Below are 17,473 nucleotides of genomic sequence, written 5' to 3' on the forward strand. Positions count from 1 at the left end.
CCTGCCCGGAGCCCCCTCCCCAGATGAGAAGCAGCGGGCGGACAAACGGACCTACCGACGGAGCAACTGGCGCGGGCCCGCCCCGGACGCGTCGCCTGGGCAGCAGCCGGGGGCCGCGGGCGCTCGCCTTTCTGCCGACTTCTTCCAATTCTAATCTTTTTTTGTATTTTGGAAAGAACCGGGGTGGGTGGAGCAGAGGTGGAGAGAAATCGGGACTTGGCATTTTCTCCCTTCTCTCTCTCCTAATTTGAGGGAGGCTGCCAGCCCTCCCCTTAAAAAAAAATCCCCCCACAAAAAAAAAACAAAAAAAAAAAACACAGAGAGAGAGAGATAGAAAGAACGCTGCAGGACCCTCCAGCGAGCGCGCTCGAACCCCCCGGCCGCCACCGCGGCGGCCGCCGGGAGCCCAAGATGGCTGGGCGCTGAGGGAGGCAGTCCGGCTCGACTGGCTTGGCCCGGCCCCGCCGCCGCGGGCTGGCTCCGACCGCAGCCCCGAAGGCCGGAGGAGAGGCCGAGAAGAAAAGAAAAGAGGCGCGGCGCCGGCGAGCCAGGAGAGAGCCACCATTGCCGCCGCCGTCGCTGGAGGAAGTGTGCGGCTCCCGGGCTCTGTCCGCCTTGGGGCGCGCCCCAATGTCAGCCGCGGGGCCGAGTGCAGGCCGTGGGCCGCCGCTGCCCTAAGCGCGCCGATCGGGAGGCGGCCTCTTATATGGAATTTGGACCCCGGCACTCCCCTCCAGGGCTCGTGCCCCGGCCGCGGCCCTGGCGCAGTCCGCGGTCTCCCGCTAGGCGCTCGGGAGGAGGAGGAGGAGACGCAGCCGGCTGCGCGCGCTGCGTGAGGACCGAGGCTCCCTCCTCTGGGGGGCGGGCGCGCGGAAGGCGCTGGTGACTGAGCGACTCTCGGGGCCGCCGGGGCCCGGAGCTCGGGGCTTGGTGGGCCTGTAGTGGCACCGGACGGACCCCCAGAGTTGGGGAGTTGGGGAGACCTGCCCGGGCTCCCTGCCTGCAGCCGCTATGGCGGAGAATTGGAAGAACTGCTTCGAGGAGGAGCTCATCTGCCCCATCTGCTTGCATGTCTTCGTGGAGCCGGTGCAATTGCCGTGCAAACACAACTTCTGTCGGGGCTGCATTGGCGAGGCGTGGGCCAAGGACAGCGGCCTGGTGCGCTGCCCAGAGTGCAACCAGGCCTACAACCAGAAGCCGGGCCTGGAGAAGAACCTGAAGCTCACCAACATCGTGGAGAAGTTCAACGCCCTGCACGTGGAGAAGCCGCCGGCGGCGCTGCACTGCGTGTTCTGCCGCCGTGGCCCCCCGCTGCCGGCGCAGAAGGTCTGCCTGCGCTGCGAGGCGCCCTGCTGCCAGTCCCACGTGCAGACGCACCTGCAGCAGCCCTCCACCGCCCGCGGGCACCTCCTGGTGGAGGCGGACGACGTGCGGGCCTGGAGCTGCCCGCAACACAACGCCTACCGCCTTTACCACTGCGAGGCCGAGCAGGTGGCCGTGTGCCAGTACTGCTGCTACTACAGCGGTGCGCATCAGGGACACTCGGTGTGCGACGTGGAGATCCGGAGGAATGAGATCCGGGCAAGTACCCTACACACAAACACACGCACAACACACACACACACACAGACACACACTCTCTCTCTCTCTCCCCCCCTCTCTCTCCCTACCGCCTGGGGATCACCCATCCGGACAGGCTGACTCTTGTGACATCAGGCCAGAGGTTCCCTTACAAACTCCTCTGTAAGTTTGGAGGCAAGGTCCTGGGAAGTAGGATCCCCCATCGGTATTTGATATTCCTGCACCTGTGCTCATAGGGGGCATCTTGTGAGGCATTTATAGAATTGAGGTGCGGGGCTGTCAGGGGTAGAGTTTGGCTGTTGCTTTTCTGTTTTGCGCGCAGCTCCCTCCCCTGGCGTTGTTTCCGTAGGCCCTACGGGAAGTCACTAAAGGGAGTGACCCAGGTCCTGCTTCTCCAGCTGCTGTTTATGTAATGAGTGTCCTGGTGCCGCTGCTGTGGCTGACATGATCCATGATGCTGGCATACCAATGAGGAAGTAAACAAAAGCAGCCATGTTAGTTTCAAGCCCTAGTGGAAACACATTGGGGGGGGCGGGGGGCTGGAGGGGGAGCTTCCGGAGGGAGAGCAGAACTCCTGGTATCTATCTGGCCAAGGCCTGGACAGCCAACAGCATCACCAGACAGCATCTCAGCTATTCGGATTATTCCCCATAGCCCGCTCTCCATGTGTGAGAATCGCTGCCCACTGTGTGCCTGTGCGTATTGCACGCGTCTGCATGAACACACCTTAAAGTATGTCTTCATCACTCTGAGCGCTTTTCTCCCAGCCCAGCCCTCTATCACAGCCCTCCCACATTTGGGGAGGAGAAGTGGAAGATGGAAGAAGAATCCTGTGGGTTTAAGGTTGAGCCGCCTTGCAATCTGGTTTCAGGCAGCTGGCTCCCCTGGGCTGCCGGCTGGGTGATTACGGAACCGCATCCCCTCCCATTGTATACACCCTGTAGCAGCAGCCAATGTCAAAACCGCCTTCCCCCTCAGGCCTCTGGGGCTGGCCTGGCTTTGGAGCTGGACTGAAGCAATACTTCCGTCCCCTTCAGTGGAGGGGGGCTCCTCCTGGGTTCCTCCCAGGTCCCCTGGCTTTCAGGGTTGAGTCATACCAGAAAGAAGGGGTTGGCCTGAGACTGTCTGAGCCATCTCAAGCCCCAGCTTGGGGCCTGGGTGTGATATGGGGGTGAGGTTGGGCTTTGGTAGGACTGGGAGTGCTTATGGGTGGGGGCCCCTGGAGGCCAGTCGAGGCCAGTGGGGAGCTTCGTTATGAGGAAGCTCTGAGCAGGGGACGGTTGTAGATGGGGGCTGTTTCCTGTAGGGGGACCAGTCAGAATGAGTCACTGTTCAGCAATTATAAAACATACACATACCACTAACAAAAGGCAGGAGGGTTGCCACAGGCTGAGGGCAGGGATAACAAATAAAATTTGCTGTATAATTAGTTTCTAATCGGATGGGCTAGCTCTGGGGTTTTGTGCCAGGACAGAGCCTCTGGTTTCTTAAAGGAAGTGTGGGTGGGGGATGGAGAGAAGAGCCTCCCCCCACCACCAGGGGTGGAAAAGGCAGAGGCCTAGGGGAACAAATGAGCCCCTAGTGTACTCCGCCCCCCACCCAGGGCAGGCAGAGCCCAGACTTTCCCTAGTATTGGGAAGCTGCTGCTATTAATAAAGATGCAAGGGCTGGGGAGGAGGCTGGGAAAAGTGCAGAGGCAGGAGAAAGGAAGGCTGTCCAGTTCTCTGGCCTGGGATTGACAGTGGAAAATGAGAGGAAGGGAAAGGTGGAGATGGGGCTGAAAGGCACAGAAGAGGGGACAGCAACCAGGGTGATGAGTGAATGTGCGCCTGCACCCGCGGCTTTGCCCTTAGTTGTATCGGTGGTTGGTTGGTGGGTGTGAGCTCAGGTGTCTCGTTTAGGTGGGGGAGAAAACACAATTTTACCTGATTTGGTAGTAAGAGGGTGTCTGTAGATGTGGGTCTGTGTTTGTGAGTGTCTCTGAGACTGTCTGCTTTGCCCTCACATGCACCTGTCTCCTGTCTGTGTAGTTGGGGGATGGGGGGTGGCACACATACGCATAGTATACCCTGGGGTTCCTACCGGCAGGTCCCTGATCCCCCAGCTCATGGAAGGAACTGGATGGAAGCAGGCCCTGAACTTTGTCAGCAGCTCCATGTGTGTGCGTCTGTGTGTGTGTGTGTGTGTGTGTGTGTGTTCTTGTGTTCGTTCCTGTTCCTGGTGTGGGCAGGCTCAGAAGTAGTGGGTTGCATCACAGCCAGATGTGCAGTTCTGTGCGCTCAGCATCTGTGCCCCACAGCCTGAGTCTCGTCCCTCTCCAGGCTCCCCTACCCCAGGCCCTCCAGATTCTCTCTGGTGTCCCAGGGCACTGGAGTTGGAAACCCTTCAATGGCCCAGTGCCAGTCACTGTGAGTTGGACTTATTGGACGAGTAGGAAGAGGGGCCCCACCCTCAGGGGAGGGGGTAAGCCACAAAGAACCTGAATGGAAGAACCCATTGCACTCCATCCTCTCTAGGCTAGCCATGGGGAGGGGTGTTTTCCTGGGCTTCTTTTCTCTCGTGGGAGGGAGTCTGTCTTAAAGGGCCTCTGCTGGTACCACGGATAAAGGCAACAGAATTATCCCAGATGCAGGAGCAGAAGCATGGAAACGTGGCACACACCTTAAGATATAGCTCTGCTTCTTGTGGTTCCTCTTCCGTTGTCCCAGGGAGGGGCAGGGGCTGCTGAAATGCCCTACTGGCTAGGAATAGGAAACGCTGATCAATCTCCCCCTGGTGGTCCTCCACACGCATACTCAAAGCACCCACCTGTGCAGTGGCCTAGAGCTGGGGCCCAGCAGGAATGCAAGCAGGGCTTCCGCCTAGCAGGGGACTAGCCGGGGGTCTCAGAGTCAGGCCTTCGAAGTCCTTGCCCCACTCTGCCCTTGGGAAGCCAATGTGTAAGCCACGTTGCCATGAGGCCTGTATGCCCATTGGGTAGACCGCAGAGAACACTCTAAGACATGCCTAGACCCCAAATGTGTTCTCCCTTGGGGCTATGGGAGGCTAAGGGCCAAAGATTGGGATATCCAGGTGGACTCAGGTGTGGCGGCCCTAGGTGGTCAAACCCTCTTCCAGCCCCTGGGTTTAGGGGTTCATGTGAGGAACTCGGGACTGGTATGAGCTGGGAGCACCTCTATCTCATGACCTCCTTCAACATAGAAAGAAGATCCAAGATAAGGCCTAGTTATATCTGTGAAGGGCTATGCAGGGTGTGTGTGTGTGTGTGTGTGTGTGTGTGTGTGTGTGTGTGTGTGTGTGTTCAGGTCATAGTTGTGCCTCTGTGTCATTCCTAGTACCCCAGACAGGTTGGAAATGTGCGCAGGACCCTGTTCCTTGCATTCTCGAAGGTTTAGAGTTGAGAGGAGATGTTCTCTGGGGACAGGATCCCACTTCTTGGGCCAGTCTGGGGTTTGTAGCTGCTGGGGGTGAGGTCATCCTGCTCACATTGTCCATGGCCGGAGGGGCTGCCCTGGGACCCTGGAGGGGATCCTAAGTCTCCACCCCACGTGTCTGTCTCCAGGTGGGCTCTGGGAGTGAGGGCCGCCCTGGCCCAGCTATAGCCGGGCTGTGGCTGCAGCCTGGCTCAGGCGGTACGGACCCCACCGCTCTCCGCTGCCCCCGACCATAATCCTGAGGTCTTAGGTGGGGTGGGAGGTGGGAGGGTCAAGTGGCTGCTCCTTCCTTGACCATCTTGAAGGATCGGGAAGAGGGGGCCTGACTTGGCCTTCCTCCCTGGCCCGGGCAGAGGAGCCTGAGGCGGAGGCCCAGCCCCCCACCTCCACCCCAGGATCCTGCTGACACAGGCAGACCAGACGCCTGTCGTGCACGCCCTGCTGATGACTCTGCGTGCTGCAGCTCCGGGTGCCTGTGCATCCAGGTCTGTCTGCAGGTGTGTGTGTGCGTGTGTAACCAGTGCGTCTGGTTGTGCATCTCACAGGGGACTACTTTTTTGTATCTCACCGTGTGTATCCCTGAGAAGGTGCAGTGTGAGTGACTGACTTAATTACGGAGCTGTCTAGCGTGTGGCTATGGGGTCGGGAAGCGCGCACGTGTGTGTGTGTGAGCGAGAGGAGGGCGCCCTGCTTGCCATTCACCTGCGAGTTGAAGTTGAGTGCGCACACATATCTGTCGCTGACAGCGCTAGTGTGTTCCTACCTGATGGTGGTTGGTTGGTGGGTGTGAGTCTTGTGTGACTTTCTCACCTGGTGGAGGTGTTGGGGAGGGGAGGGGACTCACCTTCGGTGAGCTCGTTGCCTGTAGCGGGCTTTGGAGGTGGAAGCCCGGATGGATCCTGCGATGCTGTGTTGTGGGCATTTGGGGTGGTCATAGGAAGAAGTGGAGCCCGGCTTGGGCCCCAGCCCTGGACCGAGCAGGCAGGCTTGGCTGGCCTCATCCCTGGCTCTGGGAAAGCCTTCCTTCCCGGCTGGCCTGGCATTCAAACACAGACAAAGGGGGGCTTTCTCTCTCGCCTCTTTGTTCTGCTGCCCCAGAGCAGTGCACTCTGCATGGCAAAAGCTAATTCCACTCTGCAGCTGGGAAACCCTCTCTGGGGTCTGCCGGGGCTTGCCTCCGAGGTGCTGCCTTTCTCCTTGTCCCTGGTTCCTGCTCTGTAGCCTCTTCTCTCTGGGTCTGTGATTGCCCGCAGCCTGGGGGTCCACATGGTAGCCCCAGGTAGGGGCTGAGGCATGGGAAGGGACAATTAAGGCTGAGACCAGGAGGGAGTGCTGTGGCCCAGGGAGAGGGGAGGCTGACGTATTCCTGGGACAAGGGCTTATGTGGGAGAGTGGGGGGCGGCTTTGGCAGCTGGGGTGGAGGTTAGGAGGGGGTAGCTCTGAGCGGGGGCTTCATCCAGAGCTGGAGCTGGCATGAGAGTCATCTGGGCAGGGATCCCAGCAGGCAGAGGTACTCCAGCAGCCCAGCGCCCTCTTCCCGCCTCCACCCCATCACAGGGGCTGCTGGTCCCAGCTCTGGTCCCATCTACAAACTTGAGGTCTGCTTCTGGCCCAGATCCTGGGGCCCTGCTCCCTCCTGACTTTGCTTCTCTTCAAGGTTGACTTGAGGGTTTTATTATTATCATTTATTAACTTTTATACAGCCTAGAGTCCCAATGGCCTTACCCGTCTGCCCAGTCCAGTCTGGCATCAAAAATGCCAGCTGGGCCTGGCCAGTCAGTCTCCAGAGGGCTGTGAGTGAGGCTTTCCCAGAGCAGGAATGTGAGGGGCTCATGATTGCCCCCCTCCCCAGGCTGGGAGGGGCTTTGGAGGGAGCAGCTCAAGGCAGAGTCTAGAACATTAGGCGACAGATATGAGGGTCCTGGAGGGGTGGGAATGGTGTGCCCCCAAGTCTTCCTGATGCTTTTGCCCTCACAGACCCAGGAGCAGACCGTGGAAGGCCTTAGGTCCTTAGGGAAGGACAGGGACAGCAGTAAGCAGGTCCCACCTGGGCCAAAAGGTGTAGCGTGGGGCTGGGCCTCCAATTGCCCCTGCCCTTGCTGGAGGCCTGGTTCCTCAAGTGCTCCTAGTCTAGACCATTCTAGTCTCCCCTCTGTACCTGCACACCTGAAGTGTGCCACAATCCAGATGACCCACTCTGGGCTGGGAGCAGTTTGTAAGGTGCCCTCCCCCACACTGAGAGGCCTTGCCCTGAATCAAGCTGGGAAATCTCTCCGCTGTGGGTTTTTCCCAGGTGGGCAGTGGAGCCTCAGCTCTCAGTAGTTCTGGGAGGTTGGGATGGAAAGGAGGCTGCTGGTAGTGGGGAGGGGTCCTTGCTTCCTCTGTTCCCCATCTCCCAGCTTCTCAGCAACCTGATTCATTCATTGGTGGAATCGAGGTGAGGGGTACTAAAGGGGCAGCAAGTGGATATTTCCCTTCCTCCCCACCACCCCGATTTTCCAGTGCCTGAGGTAGCAGTGTCCCCCCGCCCCCTGCTTCCCCCCAGTGTTGGCTGTGGCAGGATTAAGAGCACCTAGCCCCGAGGGATCACCATTCCTGCAAGGGCGAGCTGGCCAGGGTGGGCCCCCAGCCCAGCCCTCCCTGGCTGGCATTCCCTGGCCAGTTTCCTTCCTATTCCTGGCCCTTCCCTTCCCTCTGTAGTGGAGACAGAAGCCCAATGGCCTCTGAGCTGGGGGAGAGCCAATGAAACCCAGCCACCTGCTAGGCAGTGTGGCCACTGCCTTTGCTAGACCTGGACTGGGCTCCACCCCAGAGGGCTCTGGGCAGGCAGGAACCAGGACCTGGACCTGGAAGCCAAGGGAAGACACCTCAGGGTCCCAGCGTGGCCGTGCTGCCAGGAAAGGATCTGAGAAAAGCCTAGATGGCGGAAGGGGCTGAGCCCCACTCCCCAGGACAAGACAGGAAGTGCCTCCCTTGGCTGTGCCCTGAGGGGTCAGCCATGAACTCCCTGAAAGGGTTGCAGGGGAATGGGACAGAGGCCTGCCATGGGCCTAGAGGGTGGGAGTGAACAGCCCCATTCCAGGCCTCTGAGGGAAGTGGGGCTGAGATCCTATCTGGGGCTGCCTCTCTTCTGCCCTTCATCTGGGACTTAGCTACAGGTGCACCTCTACTCTGATACCAGTGGGTTTGGTCATGAAAAGTAGTTGGGCCAGGAGACCGTGGTGCACAGATGTGAGGGTGTGGCTGGGGCCTGGGCTCTCGGATATCCTGGGCACTGGGAAGGCAGGAGTGGCCTGGAGCCTGAGATGCATCCAAGTTGGAGGGACTGCTTCCCGAGTGTGGGGACGAGGCAGCCAGCAGGCAAAAAATTGAGGGTCAGTTGTAACAGGGGAAGTAAAAAGGTCCCATATCCTTTGGTGGTACCCTGGCCACCTTGCCTTCAGGCAGGCCTCCCTCAGTCATCGGGGGCCTTCAGGAGGGTCAGCCTTCACTGTGCAGGGCTGTGTGTGTGTGACAGTGTGCCCGAGGGGGTCTCAGGGCCCAGGTGGTGGCATGTGCTTGTGTGTGTGCGTGCTGTTGTATGCATGTAGGTGGGCCATACTGTGGGGTGCCGCCTGCCGTTTTCACGTGACTGGGGGCAGTTTCACAGGAAGGGAGGGTGTGTGACTACCTCTGCTCCTGCGCCCAGCCAGCTGTGTTTCTTTACAGGCTCTGACTCTCAGGCTGGCAGCAGATCCATGTGCATGTTGGGCTGGGGGTGGGGGGCAGGGCAACATCTCCTAGGGCTGTCTCTTAAGGTACTGTCCTGGGTCACTGAAAGGTCAAATTGTTGCGGTGGGGGGGGGGGGGGGCCCCAGGCTTTCCCAGCTCAGAATCTGAGAGCCTCACCCCCTACCTCCTCCTGTCCCCAGGGCCCTGGTTCTAGGGTAGCCACCAACAAAAAACAGGGTCGCTGAACTCTCTTGGCTGGCCTTGGTTTCCCCATATGTAAAGGGGTTTGGGGAAATAAGGAAGGGATTGGTGGCAGCTTGTCTTTTGGAAGCCAGCTGAGTGTGGACAGGAGTAGGGGTCATGGGTCAAACTTGAGGGTCACTTTGAGGTCCACACAGAGGAAGAAAAAGAACCACTTCTTGTTGAGTGGACACTTACTGTGAGCTAGGTTCTGTGCAATCTGCTTTGCAAACCTTGTTTTGTGTGCAAAACCCATGGGTTTATTCAGGAAACACATTATGCATCTGTAGGGTGCTGGGGCCTTTGTGGGTCCCGGCTAGGAAGGGAAGTGGAAAAATACAGCAGCAAAGCCCTGTTTTCAAGAGGTCTTGAGTTTTGTTTGGAGATTAGACCACAGGTGGTCAGACTATAATAGTGTTTTCCTATAGCTCTTTCTGTGAGATGGTCACATTTTGTGTTTGTGGTGTCCAGTACATTAGCCACTAGCTACATGTAGCTATTGAGCGCTTGAAATGAGGCTGGTACAACAGAAGAACTGATGTTCAATTTAATTTATTTTTAACTAACTTAAAATGAAATAGCCACATGTGACTAGTGGCTACTGTATTGGACAGTACAGCTACAGAGGGAGAGCAGAATGTGACAGCCCCTCGTATGGCCGAGACAGGGAGGGTCCTGCACAGACTCTGAGCAGGGGCCATGGAAAGTTTCCTAGAGGAGCAGGACCTTAAGCTGGGCTTTGAAGGATAGACAAGGGATGGGGAGAAGGCACTGTGGGCTGCAGAAAAACACCAGCTGGGTGCAGGGAGTTCAGATTTGCAGTGTCAGGGACAGGATGCCAGCCCACCTGGCTGGGAGAGTCAAGTTGTAAGTAAGAAAGCCTACAGAGTTTGGAAGGAGGGGTCATCGAGGGATCTTGGGCAGGAGAGAGACCCTGTTTGAAGAGGTGTATCTGGCAAGGGAGGATGACAGGGCGGCTGGAACAGCTGGGATAGGCAGGTCTGGGGAGAGAGGGCTTGTAGAGACAGAAGATTAAGGGCTGAGAAGAGCAGCATGGTCCCGAACCTTCCAGCAGACTGACCTTGGGTCTTAGGAGAGCCAGAGTTTCCTTTCCACCCAGGTCCAACTGAGGGGCTGAGGGAGTTAGCAAGGACTTCAGAGGCCTAGCTCTCAGCATCAAGAGCAAGCAAGGGGGCAGCTGGCTGGCTTGATGCCCCCCAAGTGTAAGGCAAACGTCAGGTGAGATCTCTGGACCGGGCCAGAGGGCCTGTGAGACCCGGGAAGGTTGTGTGACCCTCTGCATCATTTCTGAGATGGTGCTCCCCAGAGAGAGGCAGCATGACTTGGATAAGAACAGACCCTACTACCTGGTCATTTCGGTTTGTATTCCAGCTCTGACACTAGCTGTGTGACTTTGGGTGAATTACTTAACCTTTCTGGTTTCCTCTTCTCTGAAATGAGGATAATAATAGTACGTATCTCATAGCATTACTAGAATGATCAGATAAGTCTATACAGGAAAAGTGCTTACAACAGAGGCAGGCCTGACCTTGCCCTCAGAAAGTTTATGGTTTAGATATGTGTGGGAAGCGTTCCAGGCTTTTTCGTCCTGGGGACAGGCTGGCCAGACAGTTGTCACCAGGCCCCGGGGATTGCATGGGAGCCAGAGGGGGTGGGGGGGCAGACATTTTAGGTCATCTGGGAGAAGGATCCACAGGATGAGTCTGTTCTGTAGAGGTGGGGACAGTGTCGCCCACTCCGCTGAAGCTCCTCCGCCAACTGTCTCTGCAGAAGATGCTGATGAAGCAGCAGGACCGGCTGGAGGAGCGAGAGCAGGACGTCGAGGACCAACTGTACAAACTCGAGTCAGACAAGCGCCTGGTGGAGGTAGCTAAGCCCAAGCCCATGGTATGAGGCGGGGGGCGGCTTGGGTACTGGGCCTTGGGCTGGGATCTGTTGCGTGGTCGGCTCTATGCCGGAATCCCTTGGTCAGTCATTCAATGAACCGTCAGTGGATGAGCCCCCCACTGGTGCCAGGGTACCTGTCCAGAGCCCTGTGCTACCAGTGGGGGATTGGCAGGTCAGACTTTGCCTTTGGGAGCCCTGGGCAGCCTGGGGCTTTGGGGTCCCAGACTCCCCCATCCAGTGTGTGAGACAGGCAGGAGCAGCAGCCTGAAGTCCCCAGTACTTACCTGCCCACCCACTCTTGCCCCGGTGCCCGCAGGAGAAGGTGAGCCAACTGAAGGAGGAAGTGCGGCTGCAATACGAGAAGCTGCACCAGCTGCTGGATGAGGACCTGCGGCAGACGGTGGAGGTCCTGGACAAGGCCCAGGCCAAGTTCTGCAGCGAGAACGCAGCGCAGGCGCTGCATCTCGGGGAGCGCATGCAGGAGGCCAAGAAGCTGCTGGGCTCCCTGCAGCTGCTCTTCGACAAGACAGAGGACGTCAGCTTCATGAAGGTGGGCTGGGCCTGGGACCGGCTGGTGGGACCCAAGGGGCATTTTTAAGATTTTTTTTTTTTTTTTTTTTTGTGCCTTGAGTCTTCGTTGCTGTGCGCGGGCTTTCTCTAATTGTGGCGAGTGGGGGCTACTCTTCATTGAGGTGCGTGGGCTTCTCATTGCGGTGGCTTCTCTTGTTGTGGAGCATGAGCTCTAGGTGCACGGGCTCCAGTAGTTGCGGCTTACAGGCTCTAGAGCTCAGGCTTAGTAGATGTGGTGCACGGGCTTAGTTGCTCTGCGGCATGTGGGATCTTCCCGGACCAGGGCTCGAACCCGTGTCTCCTGCATTGGCAGGCAGATTCTTAACCACAGCATCATCAGGGAAGCCCCAAGGGGCATTTCTAAATTGGAGTCTGTGATGCTTTGCTCCCCAACTGGTTCCCCCCACCAGTATGCTCACAGGGCTTTGGAGCCAGCCTTCATGGATTCAAAACCCTCCCACCCTGTTCCTTCTAGCTTCGTGACCTTGGGCAAGTCATATATGTTCCCTAGGCCTCAGCTCCCTCACTTATAAAATGGGGTTGATAATAGAGATCTATTATCTGTTACCCGCAATGCCAAAGTTTTAGAAATCTCTGAAAACTGAAAGAAAAAAGTTCTGGCAGCTCATTTAACAGCAAAAATTGACCTGAACTGATGCTGACAATTTATGGCCTTTGTTGATCTTACTTGGTACAAATATTGAAACATATTGCTGGGACTTCCCTGGCAGTCCAGCGGTTAAGACTCCGCTCTTCCAGTGCAGGGGAGGGATTCGATCCCTGGTCAGGGAACTAAGATGCCACATGCCACGAGGCGTGGCCAAAAAAAGAAAAAAAAAAAAAAATATATATTGCTGCAGAAACATTGATGTGTTAGATTACAGTGTTCTACGCTGTAATCACATATTATGATACGGGCATCATATTTCCTTTCTAAAGTCCAAAAAATTCCAAATTCCAAAACACATCTTGCCCCAAAGATTTTTTTGGGTACAAGATTGAGTGCTTGCAGAACCTTCCTCCTGGGGTAGTTGTTTAGATAAGGTGATAGATGTATAGAAAGCACTTGCAGTGTTGTCTGTCACATAGCAAGCACTCAATCTTCTGAAAATGGAGGCACCCCACCCCCTGCCCCCGCCACACTCTGGCCAGAATCAGAAGGTCAGCCCTGCCTGGGGAGAGAGAGCATGGGGCAGCTTCCATCTTCCCCTCTCTCATGCTGCCTTTCCCACTGACTAACCCTTTTCTCTCCCTCTAGAACACCAAGTCTGTGAAAATCCTAATGGACAGGTGAGCAGATGGCCACCAGCCCTCAGGGGAACACATGTGGGGGAGGGCAGGAAGGGCCAGGCCCACTGCGGGGAGGTAGGGCGGGCTTACCGGTGATACCTCCTCACAGCAGATGCCCCGTCCACTGCCCCCAGGACCCAGACCTGTACAGGCAGCAGCCTTTCTCCCCCTAAGATCGGCCACTTGAACTCCAAGCTCTTCCTGAACGAGGTGGCCAAGAAGGAGAAGCAGCTACGGAAGATGCTAGAAGGTGAGGGTGGGATCCTCAATCAAAGGGAGAGAACCCTTTGGGCAGGGGTAAATGCCAGAACCTTCCTTCTGACAGGCAGCCTGGCCTAGTCAGATAGACCTTTCCTCATATCCCTGCTTTGCTACTTCTAGCTGTGGGACCTTGGGCAAGCCGTAGTACCTCCCTGAGCCTCAGCTTCTTCAGCTGTAAGATGGGAATGATAATGGTATCTGCTTGCTAACGGAGTAGTGAGCATCAAGATGGTGCATGATGTATTGTGTTTGGCCCTACAGATGGAAAATGTCCCCGGGGGAGAGGAGGCCTGGGTTGCCTGGGACAGGGGCTTTAGCGACTTTTGCCCAAACTCTCCACAGGCCCCTTCAGCACACCTGTGCCCTTCCTGCAGAGCGTCCCCCTGTACCCTTGTGGTGTGAGCAGCTCTGGGGCGGAAAAGCGCAAGCACTCGACGGCCTTCCCTGAGGCCAGTTTCCTAGAGACGTCGTCGGGCCCCGTGGGCAGCCAGTATGGGGCAGCGAGCACAGCCAGCGGCGAGGGCCAGTCAGGGCAGCCCCTGGGCCCCTGCAGCTCCACGCAGCACTTGGTGGCCCTGCCGGGCGGCGCCCAACCAGTGCACTCGAGTCCTGTGTTCCCCCCATCGCAGTATCCCAATGGCTCCGCCGCCCAGCAGCCCATGCTCCCCCAGTATGGGGGCCGCAAGATTCTCGTCTGTTCTGTGGACAACTGTTACTGTTCTTCCGTGGCCAACCATGGCGGCCACCAGCCCTACCCCCGCTCCGGCCACTTCCCCTGGACAGTGCCCTCACAGGAGTACTCACATGCGCTCCCGCCCACACCTTCCGTCCCCCAGTCCCTTCCCAGCCTGGCGGTCAGAGACTGGCTCGACGCCTCCCAGCAGCCTGGCCACCAGGATTTCTACAGGGTGTATGGGCAGCCGTCCACCAAACACTACGTGACGAGCTAACGCTACGCGGGCGGTGGGGCGCTGGGGAATCTCCCCGCCTCAGCCCCCAGTGGCTCGGGAATGACGCATCCAGAGACCTGCCCTTCTACCTTCCTGTCCTCCCTCCCTTCCTCCTTCATTTCCCCAAGTCTTTTCCTTTTGGATTTTGTTTTGTTTGGGGCTTGTTTTGATTTTTTTTTTATCACGAATCTCCTGGACTCGGAGGTGACAGTGGGAGCTGGCCTGGGCCGGGGCTGCAGGTGGCTCTGGAGTTGGGAAAGCGTCTACCTCAAGGCGCTGAGCTCTCTCTCTCTCTGTCTCTCCTTTTTTCTTCCACTCCTTCCCCTGCCCACCCCCGTGGCTGGAAGGAGCCTCAGCTTCCCCTAAAGCCTTGGGGGTAGGGGCAGTTTCCAACTCTCCTCAGCCAGCCCTGGGAGGAGGGACCAGTGTCCACTGGCCTGCTTCTCCTCTTGTTTTTCTTTTGGGCAGTTTGATCACTGACTAAATAAGGAAAGACCTGTAGATTGTGGGGCTTTTTTTTTTTTTTTAATTTTTTTTAAAACCAAGAATGATTTCTCCTTCCTTCTCACCATCCTCCCAGACGGAGTTCAAAGGCCACTTCTCAAGCAGCGTTTGGCACCTTCAGCCTCAGAATGGAATCTTAAAGACAGGAACCCCCATGTCCAGGAAAGGGGAAAGGAACCTTGCCAATGATAGTGACCACAGCAAAAGCAAATAATAATAATATTAATAATAATAAAGAGAAATAAAAGAAATAATAAAATAAAAAACCATAGCACAGCCCTTGTTGAGGTCAGCGGGAGAGGAGGGGCTGCCCGGAGTTGGGTCCTTGCCTGGATTTTGACACAGCGACTTCCTGTAGTGAGCACTTTGTATGAATCGTGGACTTCCTGTTCTCAAGGCGCAGGTATTTATTCTGTAATCTGTCTAGAGCACACAGCGAAATCCAACCTTCTAATAAACATAATGGCGCAGTCCCACTCCCTGCCTCGCCTCTTACCCCTAACTCCCCCAGGCCTGGGGTCTTCAGGCGTTGGTGTGGGGAGGGACCCCTCTAGGGATGGAAGCCCCTGCCTTCCTTGCCTTGATTTTCTCCGGGGTTTAGCCTGTTCCAGGCCTGTGAATGTCAGTTCGTCAGGCACTAACTACGTCTGGTCTCAGCCTTGGGTTCATTTGGCAAATATTTGCTGAGGGCCTCCTAGGCCCAGCCCCCGGCCGCATGGGCTCCGGCATCTCTTTGAGTTTCTGCCAACATGCTCTTAGCGAGGACAGACAAAGGAAGAAATACCTTTCTATGAGTCTTGCAGAGTTTACCTCCTTCAGTCCACAAATATTTATTAAGCACATGCTAAGCGTCAGGCACTGTGTAGGGCCAAGGGCACAGAAGTAGAGCAGACCTATCTTGGAATTTAGTCTAACTGAGCCTTGGCCCCCACTGGGGGAGGGGAGCGGGGAGGGTCACTCAGCTCCATGCTTCCTTTGGTAACTTGGGCTCTAGCCCCTGCCCCTGAGCATGGAGGGAGGGTAGGCAGGAAAATCCTGTGCTCTGGGAGGCACAGTGCTAGGGTAACAAGGTGAAAAAGACATCCTACCCTCATCCCCTTTGGCAGAGCTTCTCAAAGAGTAGCATGCTTGGGAGCTTGTTAAAAGGGCTGAGTCCTGGGGCCCTACTTGGACTTGGAATCACTGAGGGCCCAGGAACCTGTTTGTTTTTTTGCCACGCCACACGGCATGCAGGATCTTAGTTCCCCAACCAGGGATCGAACCCATGTTTCCTGCAGTCCTGCAGTGGAAGCACAGAGTCCTAACCACTGGACCACCAGGGAATTCCCAGTAATCTGCATTTTTAACCCCCTGGTAATTCTGACACATCCTGGGGTTTGAGAAGTGCTGCCATGAGGGACTGGCCAGGGACCTGCTTGTCTCAGGGACCCGTGGGCTGGAAGGAGGGGCTGGGGCACACCAAGCCCTCCTCTGTTGGAGCAGGAGTGGTGTGAGGGGGTTGCTGGATCTCTTGATTTGTTGCCCAACACTTTGCATGGATCTGCTTATGTATAAAGTAGGAGGGTCAACCTTTCCTGGGTGCCTAATTCTCTTTCCCCTTGTCTGGGTAGAATCTGAGCCTGAATGCCTCCCACCCCAGAAAGCCTAGAGCAAGACAGGGAACTATGGGTAAGTCCTGCACCAGGGGTCCAACCCTCACTGACTCTTAGTTACCCCTCTTCTCAGAAAAATAAGCACTCAAGTTGGAGGACATGGTCAGTCCATGTCCCCCTGCCAGTCGGGCTGGCCAGACAAAAGTGTTGGTCTAGTGCCTCCATCTTCCCATCCTGTGGGAGTAGAAAATGACTCAGTGTGGGGGTGGGTGGACCCTTGATTCACTTCTCCCCCCTTCCCCACTTTGGCAAGGAGCCAGAGCCAGGAGCATGATGACAACAGCTGGCCTGCCCCTTTCTCTTCCCCTGCACCTGTTTGGGGCTGTTGAGGGGAGGCAGATGGCTGGAGCACAGTGCCCTTCCAACCCAGGGTGGAAGGATGCCTGGGGCCAGGTGCTGGTGGACAGATAGACATTTAAGTCCACTCACATCTGCTCCTGACTCACTGTCACTTTCTCTGGTTGTCAGGAACCCTGGGACATCTTCTGTGCCAGGAGTTGGGAGCCAAGACAGAAAGCTGCCCAATTTCTTTCCCACTTGGCCTAGTTTTGTTTTAGCTGATGGAAGAGGTTCTTTCTCCAGGTACATTAATGAAACTGGGATATGGAGGGGAGACTGGTGGTAGCGCGATGAGCTTGAACCCCACCAGGTTCCAGCTCTGAAAGCCCACCCCAGCAAATAGACACCCAGGCACATAGGCTGTAGGCCAAGCAGCTAACTGTGTAGTATGGCCTGGAGTGCCTGGGCAGCCAGGGAAGCCGGGAGACGCTCACCCCATCCAGCTGTCCCCAGCTACCCAGCTGTCCCTGGCTTTGCAGGAGCAGCTGTCACCCACCTCCCAAAAGGGTCAGGGGCAGAGGAGGCCAGGAAAGCTGGAGGTGCCCCAGGAGCAGGGCCAGCTGGAGAAGGCGTGGGGGCCTTCCTCACCCTGCACACTCAAGACACCTCTCACAGCCACAGGCGCGCCCTGTGCCTCCCTCGGCTAACCGCTCAGACTCCGAGATATTGCTCTCACAGCCCCCGCCCGGCCGTGCCCTCCCGTCCCCGCCCTCCGGGGAGGTGATCGCTCCTCCCCATTCCAGGCAGGGCTGGGTGGTCAGGAGCGGAGCGCGTCTCCCCCCTCCCCACTGACTGCTCCTGTGGGCCAGATGTGCGGAGCCCGCAGGGAGGCAACCGCCTGGGGGCTTCCTTGGCCCGCCACCCCGGCGGGTCCAGGCTCTTTCATGTCGCCGCCCTCCCCGGTCCCAGCCCCGGAGCCGAGCAGCTGCGCCCCGCTCCCCGCCCCCAGCCTCTCTCCCAGCTGTCTTTGGGGTGGGGCCGGGCAGCTGGGGAACAGCTGCAAGGCGTGGAGTCGGGGTGCTCGGGTGCCCTC

The 17,473-nt window shown here is 57.2% G+C and overlaps 1 protein-coding gene across 1 annotated transcript; it reads left to right on the forward strand.

Moving 5' to 3' along the window:
* The first annotated feature begins 534 nt into the window (after nucleotides 1-534).
* TRIM8 (tripartite motif containing 8) lies at nucleotides 535-14,925 on the forward strand. Its single transcript, XM_024734887.1, has 6 exons — nucleotides 535-1,581; nucleotides 10,758-10,853; nucleotides 11,191-11,424; nucleotides 12,703-12,734; nucleotides 12,869-12,984; nucleotides 13,338-14,925. Exons 1-6 carry the CDS (start codon nucleotides 1,012-1,014, stop codon nucleotides 13,943-13,945), a joined length of 1,656 nt encoding a protein of 551 aa, XP_024590655.1. The 5' UTR covers nucleotides 535-1,011; the 3' UTR covers nucleotides 13,946-14,925.
* The last annotated feature ends 2,548 nt before the right edge of the window (nucleotides 14,926-17,473 follow it).

This window comes from Neophocaena asiaeorientalis, unplaced genomic scaffold (genome assembly GCF_003031525.2).
Source record: "Neophocaena asiaeorientalis asiaeorientalis breed wild unplaced genomic scaffold, Neophocaena_asiaeorientalis_V1.1 scaffold240, whole genome shotgun sequence".
In the NCBI taxonomy this organism is placed as follows: Eukaryota; Metazoa; Chordata; class Mammalia; order Artiodactyla; family Phocoenidae; genus Neophocaena; species Neophocaena asiaeorientalis.